The 19,101-nt window shown below is 39.4% G+C and overlaps 1 protein-coding gene across 1 annotated transcript; it reads left to right on the top strand.

The window, feature by feature from the left end:
- Positions 1–1,181: 1,181 nt before the first annotated feature.
- On the top strand, positions 1,182–18,798 carry LOC126382368 (glutamate receptor ionotropic, delta-2). The gene is made up of 10 exons (XM_050032187.1): positions 1,182–1,319; positions 5,989–6,020; positions 6,800–6,885; positions 7,846–8,034; positions 8,855–9,018; positions 9,810–9,979; positions 13,665–13,858; positions 15,039–15,331; positions 16,213–16,396; positions 17,101–18,798. Exons 1-10 carry the CDS (start codon positions 1,270–1,272, stop codon positions 17,377–17,379), a joined length of 1,641 nt encoding a protein of 546 aa, XP_049888144.1. The 5' UTR covers positions 1,182–1,269; the 3' UTR covers positions 17,380–18,798.
- The last annotated feature ends 303 nt before the right edge of the window (positions 18,799–19,101 follow it).

Genomic DNA, 19,101 nt, shown 5'->3' with positions numbered 1-19,101 from the left:
ATATCTACATCAATGCATCAGCCCATTATCGGAATATTGTCATACACATAATACTACGTACATGAAATATTGATGTTAGAATAACATGGATATGACTTCAGGATTAATAAGGGACTTTCGATGCTAAGTTCTCCAAAGCAAATATAGATGGCGTTGTAGACATAACGCATCTTTTATCTTTGTTTTTGGGTGTAAATGGGGACCCTTGTTATTAGACCCAAGCACAACACATCATCATCATCAACACCCATAATTATTGATAATTTATTAAGTATTCTGATCAAAGTTAAGTGAAAGATTATAGGTAGAAACACAATTCTAAACATATCTGATTTATATATCAAGAAAAAAATATTTTTATAGGTATATGTCTCTACCATTGCATTATATTTTTGTATACATAACATACATAAGCAGCCTATATACATCCCACTGCTGGGCACAGGCCTCCCCTCAATCAGCCGGTTGGTGCACTGCGGGTTGGTGGGTTGGATTTTTGTATAAGTAAGTAATTTTGTTCCTGAGCAATGAACAACTACAGTAATACTTACTTATTCAAATTAGCTCAGTAATAACCCTGACACCAGGGTAGATGGGGTTGGAAATTCACCTCACAATCCACACGATAGAAGAAGATTCACATTAAATACAGATTTAACGTGAATATTACCGTATTTTTACTTTACAGAGAGAGCCATGTATACTTATTTCTTTTTTGGGGAAACTTAGCCTGGGAAAGGCCGTTATTATTTGCGAGATTTGCAGTTTCGACGATGTAGTGGTTAATACCGAGTACCTACTTAACCATTAAAGGGATTATTGATCAAAAGTCTTACAAATAGCTGAGATACTCGGGGGGACTAAGTGAACCTACGGCATAGAATAAGGATTAATACTACGTACTTGTAGAACGGCAACTCTCCGCTCCCCGCCTCACATATATAGTCACGCTTAGTTACCACGGGGTAAGCAGAAACTATGGACTTCCATTTTCTTCGATCCAGTTTAAAATAAGTTAAAAATACGTTACATTTGTGGATCTTTTTTGTTTTCAAATTGTGTTTTATATGATACTAAACTATTTAAAAAGTCAGGTAAGTAATTAAAGTAATATCCACAGTAATCTACCGTACATTAACTACCATAGCGTGTGACATACGTAACAGGCATGTAGGCGCATCCTCAAACCGAGCCGCGCCGCGGTGGTGACCGCACGACCATCGACCGTCCAAATGACCATCCCGCGGTGGTCACCGCCCCAACGATGTCATGGCCACCGGACTCGAGCTGATCATCTCCACAATATGCAACGCCACTTTATTTATTTATTTTAATTACCGTTTAACTCGCCGGGTAAACAGTGTTTTTATTTGCTCCACTTTAAAAAATAATTACGGTGGTTTTAACTGAACTGTTTAAGTTAAAATTTATACTCATACATTCCTTATAAAGTTGTGATTTCGGACAAGTGTTTACTAGTGGAAAAAAGTGATGTTTAATAAGTAATTTATTGAAAAAACACAAAATAATACGAGGTCAAGTACGGGGTCACGGAGCAGTGTGACGAATACGCGTAAGCGACGCGATCTCCACGGCGCTTGCGACGTTTTGTGCGCGAACTTCGCGAGACTCGACCGTTATTGCGCTAGTTCGCTACTTACCTACCTACCAACTTTGACTATCGGGAAATAATAATATTATTATTAACGGGAAGCACAATGAAGGGCTCTGCAAGTAAGTCTCAGCAGGTGGATAAAAAATGCGCGGGCTGTTGCAATGCATTACCGAAGCATGAATACTTAGTTTGTTCTGTCTGCGAACTAAATTACGATATCAAATGCGCAGGAATATCAAATAAGAAATTTGGTGTTATGAGCCAATCACATAAGGTCGCTTGGAAGTGTACGAAGTGCTGCAAACAACCTAAAGTTTGCAATACTAAAACACCCTTACAATTGCGTGATACATGTGAGACTGGCTCCTTGACAGATGATGATGATTCAGATGTCCTGCAGACCGCGCAGAACGTGTCATCGCCGCAAGGCTGCCTAAACTATGTGACCGAAGATAGGTTACGAGTAATATTGAAACAAGAATTTCCTTCAATAATGAATGCGACCATTAAGCAGCTAGTTACTTCTGAACTTAGGAGTATCAATGAAAAGATGGCTAGTTTTCAGGAAGCTGTAAACTTTTTTAATACCCAGTTTGAAGACATGAAGTCAACTTTGGAGAAAACAACTGCAACAATTGCTGATTTAACGAAGGATAATGAGAAACTTAAGTCTTCAGTGAATGATCTGACAATGCGACTGAATACTGTCGAACTGCACATGAGAGAATCTAACCTAGAGATTAACGGTGTTCCGGAGCACAGGTCGGAGAATCTGTACGATACCGTTGTGCAGCTTGCAAAAGCTGTAGATAATTCCCTCAAGGTGGATGATATTCTGCATGTCACAAGAGTGGCTAAGTTATCTAATGATAATAATAGACCGAGAGCTGTTGTCGCCAAATTACGAAGCCCACGTGTCCGAGATACTGTATTAGCTGCTGTTACGAAGTTCAATAAGACCAATTCTCAAGATAAACTAAGTTCCCACCACTTAGGCATTGGAGGAACTCGATCACCCGTCTACGTTGCTGAACATCTGTCGCCTGCAAATAAACACTTACATGCTGCGGCTCGCAAAAAAGCAAAGGAGTTGGCTTTCAAGTTTGTCTGGGTTCGTAATGGTCGCATTTTCGTCCGTAAAGATGAAAATCACCAATCACTATTAATAAAAAACCTAGATTTTCTTAATAATCTTAATTAACTTATGTTTAATGATACGAATGTTTTGGTAGTTACGTATTAGAAATGCTTGACATTTATTACCAAAATGTCCAAGGTCTACGAACTAAAACTAATGATTTGTTTAAAAACGTGGTTACTTCTGATTACAAGGTTATCGCTTTTACCGAAACTTGGCTAAATGCAAAAATTTCAAATAACGAACTTTTCGATAGTAGGTACATAGTATATCGTAGAGACCGACTGTGCTCTAATAATACAAAGAAGGACGGAGGAGGAGTGATGATAGCGGTATCACGTAACATACCCTCAGTTCGAGTACAGAACTGGGAAATTGACGTGGAAACTCTATGGGTCACGCTTCAAGTTTCTGTTAATAACACATTAAGAAAACTGTCTATCTGCGTCGTTTACTTACCACCACCAGTAAAATTAGAAACTTTATCTCGATTTTTAGAAAGCGTAAACAATGTGATAGATCAAACCGATGACCTGGTAATCCTTGGTGACTTTAATCTCTGGTTTATTAACTGGACTTCTTCGAAAGATAGCACAAAAATGACTCCTTCTAATTATAATACAGCGTTAGGTCATTCTCTAATAGATTTTATGTCGGCAAATAATTTGCAACAATGTAATTGTATTTCTAATAGTGTTGGCAGATTTCTCGATTTAATATTAAGTAATCTACCTCAAATATCTGTAACTAGTCCTTTATTTAATATATCTAAAACGTATAATAATCATCCTAGTCTTCTGTTAAGTATTGTTTATCCTAGTGTTAGTTATCTCCGTCCAAAGATTAATGTTAAATATAACTATTATAAGGCTGATTATAATTCTATAATACAGGATCTCAAGAAAATTAACTGGCAGGAAAAAATATTAGATTGTAAATGTGTTGATGATATGGTATCTGAATTATATAATGTTTTATATAACGTAATTAGTAGGTATGTGCCGAAACGCGGCTCCACCAAGTCTAACACCCCAGTTTGGTTTAGTAACGCACTTATAAAGCTCTTGAGTGAAAAAGAAAGAACGCGTGTTAGGTATCGTAAATTCGGAAACCCTCGTGATGAGATTGAATTTCAGATACTTCGTTCTCGCTGTCACAAACTATTTGACAAATGTTATAATGATTATAAAAACAAAATTGAGTCTAATATTCCTAAAAACCCGAAAGTGTTCTGGAGTTTTATCAAAAACAAACGCGGTGGGCATACTACCATTCCAGCTAGAATGCAAATGGACGATGTAGTCGTCGAGTCAGGCCCTGATATTGCTGACTTATTTGCAAACCATTTTCGTTCAATCAATAGTACCGATGTCACTGCCCATGTCACACAAGATTTCCGGGTATTCAATTCAAACAATTCGGTTAATAATTTAAAATTAAATGAGCGTAATGTGTTACTAACTATTAAAAAAATAAATTCATTAAAAGGGGCAGGTCCTGATTCAATCCCACCATTATTTGTAAAGCGCTGTGGGTCGGTATTGGCATATCCCTTGACCTTAATATTTAATCGCTCATTGGAAGAAGGTAAATTTCCTGAAGAATGGAAGAAGGCACGAATCGTACCTGTCTATAAAAAGGGAGATCAGACGCACGTTAGAAATTATCGGCCTATATCGATACTATCTTGTTTTTCGAAGTTGTTCGAGGCAGTTTTGCATCCCATAATTACGTCTTTTGTTGAAAACAGTATTTCAGATTATCAACACGGTTTCAGAAAAGGCCGCTCCACGCAGACTAACCTTGTACCATTTATAACTAGCTTGTGTAAAGATGTGGACAATGGGTCACAAATCGACGCCATATACACAGACTTCAGCAGCGCTTTTGACAAAGTGAATCATTGTTTACTTCTAAATAAACTTAATATGTTCGGATTCGGAGGCTCTCTATTGCAATGGTTTCAATCTTACCTGCATCAAAGACCCCAGAGTGTGGTAATCAATGGCTACGAGTCGGATGCCTATCTCGCAGAATCAGGAGTGCCGCAGGGTTCTCATTTGGGTCCAATATTATTTACTATTTTTATAAACGATATTACAGATCGTATCAAGCATTGTCGGAAGTCCCTTTACGCTGATGATTTGAAAATCTATAGTCCTGTCAAGTCTCCCTCTGATGTTGCCCTCGTGCAGGCCGATTTAGATGAAATTAAGGCCTGGTGTGACTCTAATTATATGACTCTTAATGTCAAGAAATGCTTTCATATAAAATATACCCGGAAGAAAAAACCACTTGCTTCTGTGTATAAGATTGGCGACGTCACATTGGAAGAGGTTGAGGAGATCCGAGATCTGGGTGTTATAATAGACAGTCAATTAAATTTCATCACACATACAGACAAAGTTGTTACTAAGGCGGCTCAGATGCTTGGATTCCTTAAAAGAAACTGTATTGGTTTTAAACAAAATAAAACCAAGACTCTTCTTTACAACGCTCTTGTACGAAGCCATCTCGAGTATGCAAGTATCGCATGGAGTCCATTTTACGCAGTACACTCACAACGTATTGAGAGCATACAACGCGCCTTCACCAGGTACTTGGCATTTCACACCAGCGGATTCTCCCACAGACAGCCTTACCAACAACGCTTGGATAAGTTCAACATGATAAGCTTACGCGATCGTAGACTATTGTTGGATATGTGCTTTCTGCACAAACTTGTGAATGGAGTTATACAATGCCATCACCTTCACGAGAGCATCTCACTCAGCGTGCCACATAAGTATACCAGACATAAAATAACAAATATATTTTATACTCCCCGTTGTAAAACGAATCTTGGTCTTCAAGCCCCGCTAACCAGAACTTTTAAAGAATACAACTCTTTTTGTAACAAAATCTTAGATCTTGATGTGTTCCATGATCCGCTGAATATATATATGAGAAAAATTTTAGATTATTTAAAGCTCAACAGATATTAATTACTTACTTATATTTTACTTTTTTTACTTATACTTATATCTTTCTAATTTCTAATATTTAAGTTTGTTGTGTAATTTTAATTTTACTTTATTTTTAAATACTTAAGTACCCTTAATTGTATAAGTTATGTACGCCGTAATTGTCATATATATTAGTCATAATACCGTAACCTTATATGTAAAATGTTTTAATATATGTGATGTGGTTGTACTTTATAAATAAATAAAATAAATAAATAAAACGCCACTTTCTGTGAACCCGTTTATGATAATCCGCTCTTAGGTACCTACACTATGTTTTACTCAATTTCTACCGCTCTTACCTGTTTGACATGAAATCTATTTAACTAAAAGGTACTAGCTGGTATTTTTTTTACCTTTGATGGGTTTGCTCTTGGCCCCAGACTTGGCAGAAGGCATTGACGAGGCCTAAGATTGAGCGAGCTCGCCCAGAAGGTGCCTGTTCACTCTGGCCTTGAAAGCACCCGGATTATATGCATTACGGGTTTTGTTTTTTCAAGCAAGTATTTACTTACTTATTTTTGCAATAAGTAGGTCCTTAGACGCCTTAATCCGAAGGATTCTTTTAAGAGACTATTTAATGAGTTAGTCCTATGTATAGCGTAGTCGCTAACACCTTTTTATGCAGCTAATTTAGCCAATTACTCAATTATATTTTAACCTGAACCATTGAAGTTTGTTTCGATCGGTTGTCACTATTTCGCCCGATCTATAGGCGCGTTGAAATAACAAAAACCTACAAGACTGACAAATCCTAACCGGGATCAAATATCGGGATTTAGTTTAAATTAAAATCTCCGATAGCGTTGAACGCTGAAGGAGAAAGAAATGCTAAAAAACTACACATTATGTTACAACTTCTCTATTCATTAGTCCCCGCGACACAGCAACCGCGACGCACACGGGGCGAATTACGTATATCGACCAATAAGAAAAGACATTATTCTGCGTAAACAGCATTTCTGTCCGTAGGGGCTGGTACCTGCTATCGCCACCATCCCTAAATTATACTAGGAACCTATAGATTATTCTCTTCCACAGATGGTCAACTCACTAAAAAGCAAGCAGCGCTGCAAAGTCTGATCAACGACCTAAATGGGAAGCACCTCAAAGTTGCTACGTATACGGTAAGTAAATAAATAAGTAAATAACAAAATCAATATTATCTTCACTATACCTAAGTACTACGTCTCACTCTAGAACACTGAAGAACAAAAAGTCAGCGAATACACCGCGTTTTAGATTACTAAAATGCCGTCGCAAAAATAAAATAAGTTTAAACTAGTCTGTAAGTAAGCATAACGTTTATATAGTATTTCTACTTATCCTTTTCAAATGTCTGCAAAACCGTTTCTTGTCCTCACATTTATATGGACCAACGTTATTGGCTAAGCGATTCTATTGGTTCTGAATATATCGCAACGCGCGCGATATGCAGTACGTGCTACGGCGGCTGGTTTACTAATATAACTCTCCCATCATTTACTCTACTCACCATCTACCTATGTACCTAGAATGGGGTTTTTTTTTTGGCATTAACTACTTGGCCGGACAAATGGGGAGCGCTGAAGGCTCTCACCCGGTACAACGTTTAAGACAACAGGCCTGAGGGTGCCGAGTTGGGCGCAAACCTCGGCTCAGGGCGTCGTCTGAGAGGAAAAATATTTGAAAGAATTAATCGACCCTAATGGGTCGATAGCGATAAGCGCTGAATGAGGGAAATCGTCGACCACGCCGGCGGGGTCGGTATCGGGGTCCTGAAGTGTAAGTTTAAAAGGCCACATTAAATAAATTCATCTTAAAAAGCAATGATATTGATTATCCATTTGTTATCTCGGCACAGGGTTCTAGACATTTTTTTTTAAAGTACGGTTATACAATTTAGTAATTATTTGGCTGTCTAATATTAGTTCCCAGACAGCTAATCCCGTGCATTCATATCTTCTAGATAATCACTAATCTATTAACGGTCTAACAGAAAGCTCGGTGAGTCGTGGTTACTTAATTCATGTTGCGATGAATGTACCTCTGACTACCCCAAGTCATAAACTTATGTTATATAAATTAATAAATATGAAACCTTCTAGAACTACCCTCTAAGCTGGGTGGAGCGGTCAGAGAATGGCACCCTCACCGGCCAGGGGGTGGCATTCGTCATCATGGATGTGCTGCGGAAGAGGTTCAACTTCACGTTCGAGGTGGTGGAGCCGGACAGGAACTTTGAGGTGGGAGGCAGCAGACCTGAGGACTCCGTCATCGGGCTCGTCAATAGCAGCGTGAGTAATGACCAAGGATAAATCCTCATAAACCCACGAGAAGTGTTTTGGAGGTGTGATTTAAAAAGTAGGGAATGCAATCCCGACTGAAGAACACAAATTCGAGAACCCGCGAGAATTCGAGAAATTGGTAATACCAATCCTGCGAGATCCCGTAATTTTCGGGATCTCGTCTAGTTCATAAAAAAATGTAAAGTTAGGATGGCTGAGAACGATGAAAAACAGCTTGTTTGGGAAATTGAACTTAAATAAAACAAACTATTTTTTTAAAGAAAACAAAAACCTTTATTCTTCTATTTTAAAAGTAAATAATTAAATTTTCTTTAGAATCTGCATAATCCAAACAAAAAGTATATAACTCAAGGAGATTCGCCCAATCCCATAAATCTCGAATGGGGTCTCGTCATATATTATGCTTCGGGATTGATCCTTAGACGAGATCCCGCGAGATCGGGATTGTATTCCCTAGTAACAAGTAAGTAGTAATACTAGGATATTAAGACGCTGTAAAAAATGTGGCATTCGACAAATAGCAGCCTGAGTATTGCCCATTTTGAACCAATATCTTTTTTCTACGGTATTTTCCATTTTTATTGAAATTATGACATGACCTTTTACTGGTACTTTCAGCTAAGTAATTAATTACTTAGTAGGGTTGTAAGCTAAGCTTATAGGTACTTTTATTATTATTTATTTGACAATCACTTATTATATTATTATAATAAGTACACCGTAATTTTATGTTTTTTACGATTTACGACTTAAAACAAAATTTGCTCAGAATATGCATTATTGACACCTATTTTCATTATTCGCGCAGCTAGTGGACATGGCGGCAGCGTTCCTGCCAATGCTGGTGAAGTTCCGGCGGAAGGTGACGTTCTCCAACTACCTGGATGAGGGCGTGTGGTCCATGATGCTGCGGAGGCCTAAGGAGTCCGCCACCGGCTCCGGCCTGCTGGCGCCCTTTGAGACCAACGTCTGGTGAGTCACGCCCATAGCACATCTCTAAACACGCCCGAATCCTATTCAAAATTATTTATGTAACATAGTTACACTTTGAATCGTCAATTTTTACATAACGATCGTCTCATCCGTCTAAAACTACTGCAGCTTCTCACAACCTGTATAGCCGGGGAAAAAAAGCTGCAAGAAAAACCTCGGCACAGGGCCCTAGACGTTCTTTAAAAAAATAAATAAATATAAAATATTGTTATTGAGTAATTTAGCTGCCTAATATCAGTTCTCAGACAGTTAATCCCATGTATTCATATCTTCTAAATAATCACTAACTTTATAAACTTTATATAACTTTTTTTGTAATGTCTATGGGGACATATCACAAAAAAAAACAATTGTGGTAGGGAGATTTTTGTCAAACTAATCGTTGTAGTGTCTCAAACTAGGGAGTTTAGTTAGGATATTGCTGACTGGTCCCGGACCGACCGAAATAAGATGATATCCGCGTTTCGTTTTTTGGACATAAGTAACTTAAATTATTGTAGATTTGCCACATCACACATACTTATATGGCTTTCTCCTTGTTCCGTTCTATCTGTCTCCACAAACAAAACCTTGTAATTATTTGTAGCGTATTTACTTCCCTTAGGTTTAGGCGGTAATTATCATAAATAAAACACATAATACCGGGTTCTCACCGCGTTAAAATCAGAGGTGACTGATCGAAATATCGGGAGTTTCATATCCCTGATTTTAACGCGGTAAGCACCCGGTATTAAGTATTTGTTTTAATTATCTATTTCCATGCCTCTCAGGTATCTAATTCTAGCAGCGCTAATATCCTACGTCCCCTGCATCACGCTACTGACGAAGCTTCGCGCTAAGATCGTCAGAGATGGTGAGCAGGACATCCCTCTGTCGCCAAGCTTCTGGTTCGTCTACGCTGCTTTCATCAAACAAGGAACGACACTAGCGCCTGAAGCGAGTGAGTAAATTAGTTTAAAAATAACTTATTGTCTGGAAATGGAAAGCCATTTGTCGTTAATTATGTAAAGGTAACTGTAGATGATGAAGACAGATGGACTAAGACAGTTACGGAATGGTGGCCTTGGGATGGTATGCGACATTGAAGTCGAATGACGTTGTGAGGTATGACGGAAATCAGTGGATGAGACTAGCACAAGACCGGAAAGGATGGTGTGAAAGAGAGGAGGCCTATACGCGCCGATACAGGCTGAGCAGATAGAGATAGAACTGTAGACTCTATAGTTAGGTACTTACTTACCTACATTATATATCTATACTGGTCAAGATCCTGCGCCCGCGGCACGGTTTTTCCGCTACACACGTTGCGAATTAAATCGAGGACTTTAACCAACACAGCGTTTGGTTGAAGGCCGCGATATAATTCGCGCCGCGCAAAACCCGTGCCGCGGGCTCTATAGTATACTAACTTATATTATTTATAAAACCTAGTTTAGGTAGACCTAGTAAGGTCGCTACATTTTTATCCCGCTTGCTGTTGAGACGACGGGTTGTTGGGGTAGCGATGCTAAAGAATTTATAGCGGAAATCGGACGTCGTTTAAGAGAGAGTAGAGATGACCCCCGTGCAGGATTGTTCTTGGCGCAAAGGTTGTCCATTGCTGTACAGCGAGGAAATGCGGCTAGTGTAATGGGCACCTTCGCGCCCGGATTAGTCAGGGGCGGGCTTTTTGACGAGTGCAGTAAATAGCATTATTTTTGTTAATTAAGTATTTATGTAATTTCGTGGTTTAGGTAGATAGGTAATTTTTAACATAAAATGTGTCATCATATTAACTATATTTAAGCGTACAAAATGATAATAATATGTTATGATTACAAATATAAGGCCGAAAACTGTAATTTTGTTGGTGATTTATCGCTAATGCAGTGATAGGAACATTCTAATGATTACCTAAAGCATAAAAGGTTTTGAGGGCGTGTTATGAACATTGATGGATGACGTGAAAACTCGCATTAACGTCGCTATCGACTGACCACCGTTGATTATTATGGGGAGTTGATGACAACAAATGTAGTGTTTTGTATCTGTGACACGGACATTTACTTAGGACTTTAAGTACACTGGGTAGGTAGTTAGGTATGACACATGTCAGTATGGATTTCGTCAATATACCTACCTACCTAGTTAGGAACTTAACTACCTAATTGGGTAGTTTTCTAGGTATAAAGACAAATCTAAAGGTGACAAAAACGCTTTCTATGTTCTATTGAATCAGAATCATTTATTCAACGTAATTATCACATAAAAATGGAAAATACAAAGAAAAAAAAAATAAATACAAAAAACAGAAAATACCTTAACTAAACATTGTAGCAGGGATCCCTGCTTAGTCAAACAGGCCCCCCCTCGCCTCACCCGGCGCAAAGGTCCCCATAACACTCGCCGCGTTGCCACGTTGAATGGCGATGGACAGCCTTTGCATCAGGTAGGCCCTGGAGCGAGCATCACATCCCCTCTCTCGTAACCGACGCCCAATCTCCTTAACAAAGTTAAGGGCGTCCGATCCCCAACATCCCGTCGTCTCGAAGGCCAAAGGGACAAAGTGGTATTTGGCCCCCAGAACAGCATACTTGTCCCGCTTTCTGTCTGTTGCAGCTTCAGCAGCCGCACCGGCGTTCCGCACTGTGCTCTTGAGATGAGACGCAGCGAAAGTGCTTACGCAAGTTGCGTCCCACAGTAGGCTTTTTCCCCTCTCCCATGGCACCAGTGTTAAACCGTCCGGCCTTTTCCCGTCAGTACGACAAAGACCTGGGGGCTCCAACACGCATGGTATGTTGGCTGATATCAGTGCCCTCCGGACGATATCATTCAACGCGTGATGGCGAGGGAATCTCCCCGAGCACCGACTGCAACTCAACGCATGATGGCCATTCGCTTCCACCGTGGACCCGCAAATGCATTAATGTGTTTGACAAACATCGCAGCCCAGGCGGAGAGCAACCGCCACACGCATCGAGTCGCTGTCGAGGAGAGTTCCCATATAGGGAGAGGGCAAAGCCTGCAACCACTTATTTATGAATTTAAAAAAAATTTAATAATATGTGCGACATTTTGTTACGTTTTTCTATGACGTCACAAGTTGATCTTTTATACAAATTCCGTAGAAATTTTGTGTTTTTACGTTTATTAAAAAGCAACTGATTTGACTAGTTGGAAACTACACTATATTGTAGGGCAGTGTTTATTTATTTATTTAGATAGGTATACCAACAGTACACATATTTTAAAGTTATAAAATGCAAGTCTTATTCTTAAATTAGTTTTTGTATATGTGCACCAATTACAGGTACAGCATTCATAATTACAACAACAAAACGTATCTATATATCTAGGTGTATATAATTATATATAAATAAATATGAATAAAACTTAAACAGAAATTAACTTCTAAATTAAAACAGCCATAAATCTTCTTAGCAAACGTAAGAGTTAAAACTTTAACATATAAATATAGTACAACAGTGTTTGTCCAAAAAAACCACTCCAAGTGTCGGGCCCATCTATCTCCTAAGCCTAGCAATCCCGGTCCACTAACCATCGACCCGATAGCTCAGTTTAATCTGCAATAAGTAGTCCTACATGAACCGGGGATTGAAATAAAGAAAGAAAGAAACATTTATTACTTCCGGGCACCACAGACACAGACAGGTAGGTACATTACATTTAACACAGGACAGAAACCACACGGAAATCAATAAGTACACAGACAAAAAATATATATCCAAAACAAAAAGAAAAACAAACCAAAATCATAAAACAATAATAATAAAACTAAGTATACTAAATGCAACGCACTGACGGCCCGATCATCTGCGGTGGAGTCCGGAATAAAAGGACCTCGCTCAGCATAAGTCGCGGCGTGAGCCACGACGCTGGTATTCTGCGGGCCCTGCCGAGTGAGGCCACGGACATCGCGGTATATATGTACATTGATATATACTACTTAAACTTACTTACATATAATTATTTAGTATTTCAAAATATGACAAAATAATAACATTACAATAAATACACATTAATACGATTTACCAAAAACATAAAAATATCATAAAATAATACGAACAATTGCCTATTTGGGTGTACCCCATAGTGCATCATCATCATCAGCCCATTAACGTCCCCACTGCTGGGGCACGGGCCTTCCCTATGGATGGATAGGGAGATCGGGCCTTAAACCATCACGCGGGCCCAGTGCGGATTGATGGTTATTAACGACTGCTAATGCAGCCGGGACCAACGTCTTAACGTGCTTTCCGAAGCACGGAGGAGCTCGTGATGAAAACTTTTTTTTTGGTCACCCATCCTATGACCGGCCTTTGCGAAAGTTGCTTAACTTCAACAATCGCAGACCGAGCACGTTTACCGCTGCGCCACTGAGCTCACCTTTATGGGTCCCTAGTTTGGTTATTACATTACAGGCTGATCACCAGATTGTCCGAAAGCAAGATGATCCGTGCTTCGGAAGGCACGTTAAGCCGTTGGTCCCGGTTACTACTTGCTGATGTAAGTAAGTAGTCGTTACATGAGCCATGTCAGGGGCCTTTGGCGGCTTAATAGTAACCCTGACACCAGAAGAAGAAGAAGATCTAACAGTAGGTATTCCTATCAATCTTCTTACCCAGACACGACTCGCCTTCTGTTCGCGACGTGGTGGATCTTCATAATCCTGCTGTCCTCGTTCTACACGGCCAACCTGACCGCCTTCCTGACCCTGTCCAAGTTTACGTTGGACATCAAGAATACCGCGGACTTGTACAAGAAGAACTATCGCTGGGTGGCTGCTGAGGGTGGCTCCATCGAATACTTGGTGAAAGATGTAAGTTGGTGAACTTTTGAAATAGCTGTACTGTACGGTCACGAGCATTAATATGTATACACTTTGGTACCATGTCACATTAACTTTTTTGACAAATTAAACCGTAAGTCTCACTAAATGTCATATGATAGTGCGACAGGGTTCTAAAGTGGGTACATGAATTGCTCATGACTGTACGTAATATCGGTGCCGCAGTGGCAGTGAGCCGTAGCCCAATTGGTAGAACGCTTGCCCCTTACTTTGAGGTCGCAGGTTCGAATCCTGCACAGGCCTAAACTAATTAACGAATTTGTTTTCGAACTCATGACGTTTGGATCATAAATGATTATCACGTGCTCAGCTTGAATCTTGAAAAAAGCTTGAATCTCACTGCACTGGTCTAAACCAATGATTTATTTTCAAATCCATGTTTGAATCATAAATGATTATCACGTGCTCAGCGGTGAAGAAAAACATCGTGAGGAAACCCATACTCCCGAGAAATTCATTTTTAGAGGCTGGTATTCTCTTCGCGGGTTGGAAGGTCACGCAGGTAGTCGCTTCTGTAAAAAACCGAACTTGTTTAATCCGGGGAAAAAATAAGGCAGTCCCAAAGGGCATTCATTTTTGTAGGGCCCAAATTGTACTGTATTCACGCGTTATGTCTGATTGTTGAAAAGTGCAATAAAGTATATTTGATTTGACTTTGGCAGTGGTTTCCCTCTTGCCTTCCGCTCCGCAGTGCTCTGTCTGACGCGAGTGGGATGGCGGCCAGAACAGTCTTATTTCAAAGCCGTAAACGTTTCATAAATAGTATGACTTATTAACCCTTTCACGGGCAGAATGGGTCATTGATGGTTCATAATAGGTAATATGACACCTTGGAATCGGAACGTCATTAGACGTTCTTTCCTTGAAAGTGTTAATTTATCTTAAGTGCAGTTTTAACTACCACAGATGCCTCGACCACTTATAGACGGCGATACGGTTAACCACCTATCACGTTGCTCTAACAGAAAGCTCGGTGAGGCTACGCTCTTATCGGTGTAGCATTCTTCATGCTACTTTTTAGGTAAATAGAGCAGTGGTTTTCCTCTTGATTTCTTCTTCTTGGTTTTTTGTGGGTTTCTCTAGTGTCTGTCTCAGTATTGGGATATAGTCGTGAAAATATTTTATGTGTATGTTATGTTACTTTCTTTAGCCGGAAGAAGATCTTTACTACCTCAGCAGGATGGTGGCAACAGGTCGCGCTGAATTCCGCTCCTTCACTCAAGACCGCGACTTCCTGCCCCTCGTGCTTGGAGGAGCAGTTCTAGTCAAAGAACAAACATCAATAGACCATGTCATGTACGCTGATTACCTGATGAAGACCAGAGAAGGAGTGGATGAGTCTGATAGATGCACTTACGTTGTTGCTCCGGAGCCTTTCCTGAAGATTCCAAGAGCATTCGCCTTCCCGAAGAATAGTTATCTTCAGACGCTGTTTGATCCTGTGTAAGTAGCTAATGAAAATTGATTTACTAAGATTGTAGAAAGTAAATTGAAGATATCCTTAGAAAAGGTTTAGTACGATCTACTAAAAAAAGAAGTTTTCATCTCGAGCTCCTCCGTGCTTCGGAAGGCACGTTAAGCCGTTGGTCCCGGCTGCATTAGCAGTCGTTAATAACCATCACTCCGCACTGGGCCCGCGTGATGGCTTAAGGCCCGATCTCCCTATCCATCCATAGGGAAGGCCCGTGCCCCAACAGTGGGGACGTTAATGGGCTGATGATGACGATGATGACGATCTACTCTGAACCGGCGTGCGTGTATTAAACGATTTATGAATGTGGAGAAAGTAAGAGAAGTGTGTCAGGATCGAAGCAAATAGAATTCCATAGTCTGCTCAACCTGGTGGGAATTAGGCGTGAGATTCTGTATGTATGTAGATAGTATTTAGGTACATACTTATTCCTAGTTTATCTCTCTTTTAATCAAAATTGATGAACCTTCTTGATTTGTGTACCAATAACATTTGAAACCTCGTAACTAACCCAATAACCCCCTAAAAAGTTAGGACAAATATTTTCGTCTTGAGTTGGCGCGCCCCCTTATTTGCTATAAACAGCATGGTATTTCTTCATCATTATTTAATCCATAGTTTTTTAAAGTTGATTCTTCTTCTTATCGTGTGGGTTGTGAGGTGGAATAGCTTCATCAACCCTGATGCCAGGATTATGATTGAGCCGCCAAAGGCCCCTGACATAACTCACGTAACGATTACTCACTTACATCAGTAAATAGTAACCACCAACGGCTTAACGTGCCTTCCGAAGCACGGATCATCTTACTTTCTTAAAGTTGATTGAAATTATACCTACTATTGATCTTCTTAGGATCGTATTTCTGCTGCAAGCTGGGATAGTGGACTTTCTGCAGTCGCGGGACCTGCCGAGCACCAAGATGTGTCCACTGGACCTGCAGTCCAAGGACCGCAAGCTGAGGAATAGTGACCTGCAGATGACCTACGTCATCATGGGCATCGGATTGGCTACAGCAGGAGCGGTGTTTATTACTGAGGTAACTTTTACATACATAAACTCACGGCCGTAATCCCTAATGGGGTGGGCAGAGCCACAAATAATCAAAGACAAAAAGGCCACTGTTGATACGAAGTCCCAAGATGGATATGATGAACCTTATGATGACAAGCGCGGTCTTATTTGAAGTTATAAAAAGAAGAAAGTTTATCACACGTTAGTACGACAGTAACATTTATAATAACCCTATAATATGAACGGCACGTTAAGCCGTTGGTCCCGGTTACTCCTTACTGATGTAAGTGAGTAATCGTTACATGAGCCATGTCAGGGGCCTTTGGCGGCTCAATCATAACCCTTACACCAGGGTCGATGAGGCTGGTATTCCACCTCACAACCCACACGATAAGAAGAAGAAAAGACTGCTTGAAACTCATTGTATCCATTATGGCTTGTAGGTTAGTTCTTCGAACACCTGTGCCAACCACATTACTTACATAATGTGATCTAAATATCATCATCATCAGTAAATATGTAAATATCAAGCAACAATTATTTTTATATATGCTTCTGCCATTACTTTGTACTTTTGAATAAATGTACCCGAGTAATGAGAAAATAGGTAGTTAACAAGTTCTACAGCGCCATTTATATTATTGGGGAACTTACCCTGGAAAGTCACTCATTGTGAACTATCTTCTCAATTATTTTTTCCGTTTTTTATAACCAAACTCATACCTACAGGTGGTCCTTCGTCGCTACATCAACAGGGCCCATAACAAAACGGATACAGTTCCTAAAACAACGAAACGCAAGAAAAGCAAGAAGATCCGCTTCAAAGACCGAGACGACAGTCGCCCGCCTCCATACGACTCGCTGTTTGGCCTCAACGCCCGATACAAGAACAGAGAAAACGCTAAGAAAAAGATAATAAATGGCAGGGAATATTACGTGGTGGACACCATCAGTGGAGATACTAGGCTGATACCGGTTAGAACTCCATCAGCTTTTCTGTATCAATGATTCAGATACAGCGAGAAACCTTCGAGGAAACACATTTGGTGTATTGATTTCTTGAACTACATTGGCCTGTAAAACTAAGGGTGGATAACCGAATCTCAGCTGAGACTGCCCTCAAGATCATGCTCAAGTCGCAGTTTTTATGAGAACTGTCACATTGACATGACCTTGAGGGTAGTCTCACTCAACAGATGTAAATCATCCGTCTCTTTCCTTTTCGGCGAATAAGAAAATGACGGTATAACCTAAAATAAAATTAGGTGTCTGCAGGAATCGGGGCCCTTGTGTACTTAAAAAGTTATTATAATTTTAAAAGTGTGATACTAAATGTATTGTGATGTGATGAATTAGAGGTTTGTTTCAAAGTAAACTATTTTCGTATTTATATTGAGTATAAAAATCACATGACATGTGTACTATCTACTCGTAATTGATATAATAAATATAAAGTCATCACTAATTTAAGAGCCACGCTCTTGTCGGTGCAGCATTCTCCATGCTACTTTTTAGGGAAAAATAGTCGTGGTTTCCCTCTTGCCTTCCGCCCCGCAGTACTCTGTCTGACGCGAGTGGGATGGCGCTCAGAATAGTTTATTTCAAAGCCGTATTTAGGACTCCTATCCTCCGCCTCTGAATAGTACTGACTTAACAGTAAGCTGTAACTGCTGCCTTCTTTCAGGTGTAAATATAAACTGCAAAAAAAGTACTTAACAATATATTTTTAAACGAAGAATACCTCTGTACTCTGTGTATTTAGACATTAGTAACATCAAGTAGTTGTGTTTTTAGATATAGTGTAGTGGTTCTCAATTAAGGGTGCGGGTAATCCTAGAAACCACGTAATTATCTATGGCCCAATTATGAATTTAAACTCATAAATTCGAATAACCTAACCCAACCCGAGCTCGGACCCAAGACACTACGATTGTCCCGCGCTCTGGCTTATGAATAAGTGTTATTATAGCTTGAATATTTTAAATAAAAAGAAATTTAGGGTTAGGAAGGTGGTGGAGCGACCGATGTTATAAAAACAGGAGCGAGCAGACGCGGTCTCACTCTGTTAACATGGGCCAATTATTTTTCAATAGCAACACCTTCTTTTCAATGTACCATTATTTTATTACTTTTTTTAAATATTTCTATGCCTGCATGCAGGCCGAAAGTATCACAGCACTGTTTTGTTAATTATTTTACCACCCTTTTGTATTTCTGTGTTCTCGCAAATAAATTGATTTGATTCTCCGAGAATTTGAATGGTATACGGGAAAATCTTGTAAGGATGGGAACCACTACTTTAGTAGATAATAGATACCTAATTTGTAAACTCACTCGGTTTTCTAAGCACTTAGTTATAATAAACACTATAATGGAGCAGAACAATTATGTAAAAGGTTGATTTAGAAATAAAATATATTTATTTAATACATATTTTTATTTTATTAAGTAACTGTGAAAAATACATTTCCACAATTGCTCTAACATTCGAATCCTGATCGACATCGGTCATTTTCAAAACAATAAAATTAGTTTAAAATATTTGATATATTTATAAATTATAATAGAAATAAATGAGTCTGTTTTACGACATTTTGTTTATGAAGAAAGAAGGGAAAATTTTATTTAAAAATGGTAACATTTTTGCATGTTTTATTTTATAATAATTATGTATAATTTGTTTGAATAGGTATTGAATTAGTTTCAAATAACTCACGGCTGTCTACATCT

The sequence above is a fragment of the Pectinophora gossypiella genome, chromosome 4 (genome assembly GCF_024362695.1).
Source record: "Pectinophora gossypiella chromosome 4, ilPecGoss1.1, whole genome shotgun sequence".
Lineage (NCBI taxonomy): Eukaryota > Metazoa > Arthropoda > Insecta > Lepidoptera > Gelechiidae > Pectinophora > Pectinophora gossypiella.
The sequence above is the reverse complement of the archived record's forward strand: the minus strand, read 5'-3'. Positions and strand labels throughout refer to the sequence as shown.

Excerpts from the sequence above, each read along its gene's own strand:
- LOC126382368 (XM_050032187.1), top strand. The coding sequence starts at position 1,270 with ATGGCCACCGGACTCGAGCTGATCATCTCCACAATATGCAACGCCACT. Across the intron at positions 8,035-8,854 it reads TCGGGCTCGTCAATAGCAGC|CTAGTGGACATGGCGGCAGC; the intron begins GTGAGTAATGAC and ends TTATTCGCGCAG. Across the intron at positions 9,019-9,809 it reads CCCTTTGAGACCAACGTCTG|GTATCTAATTCTAGCAGCGC; the intron begins GTGAGTCACGCC and ends CATGCCTCTCAG.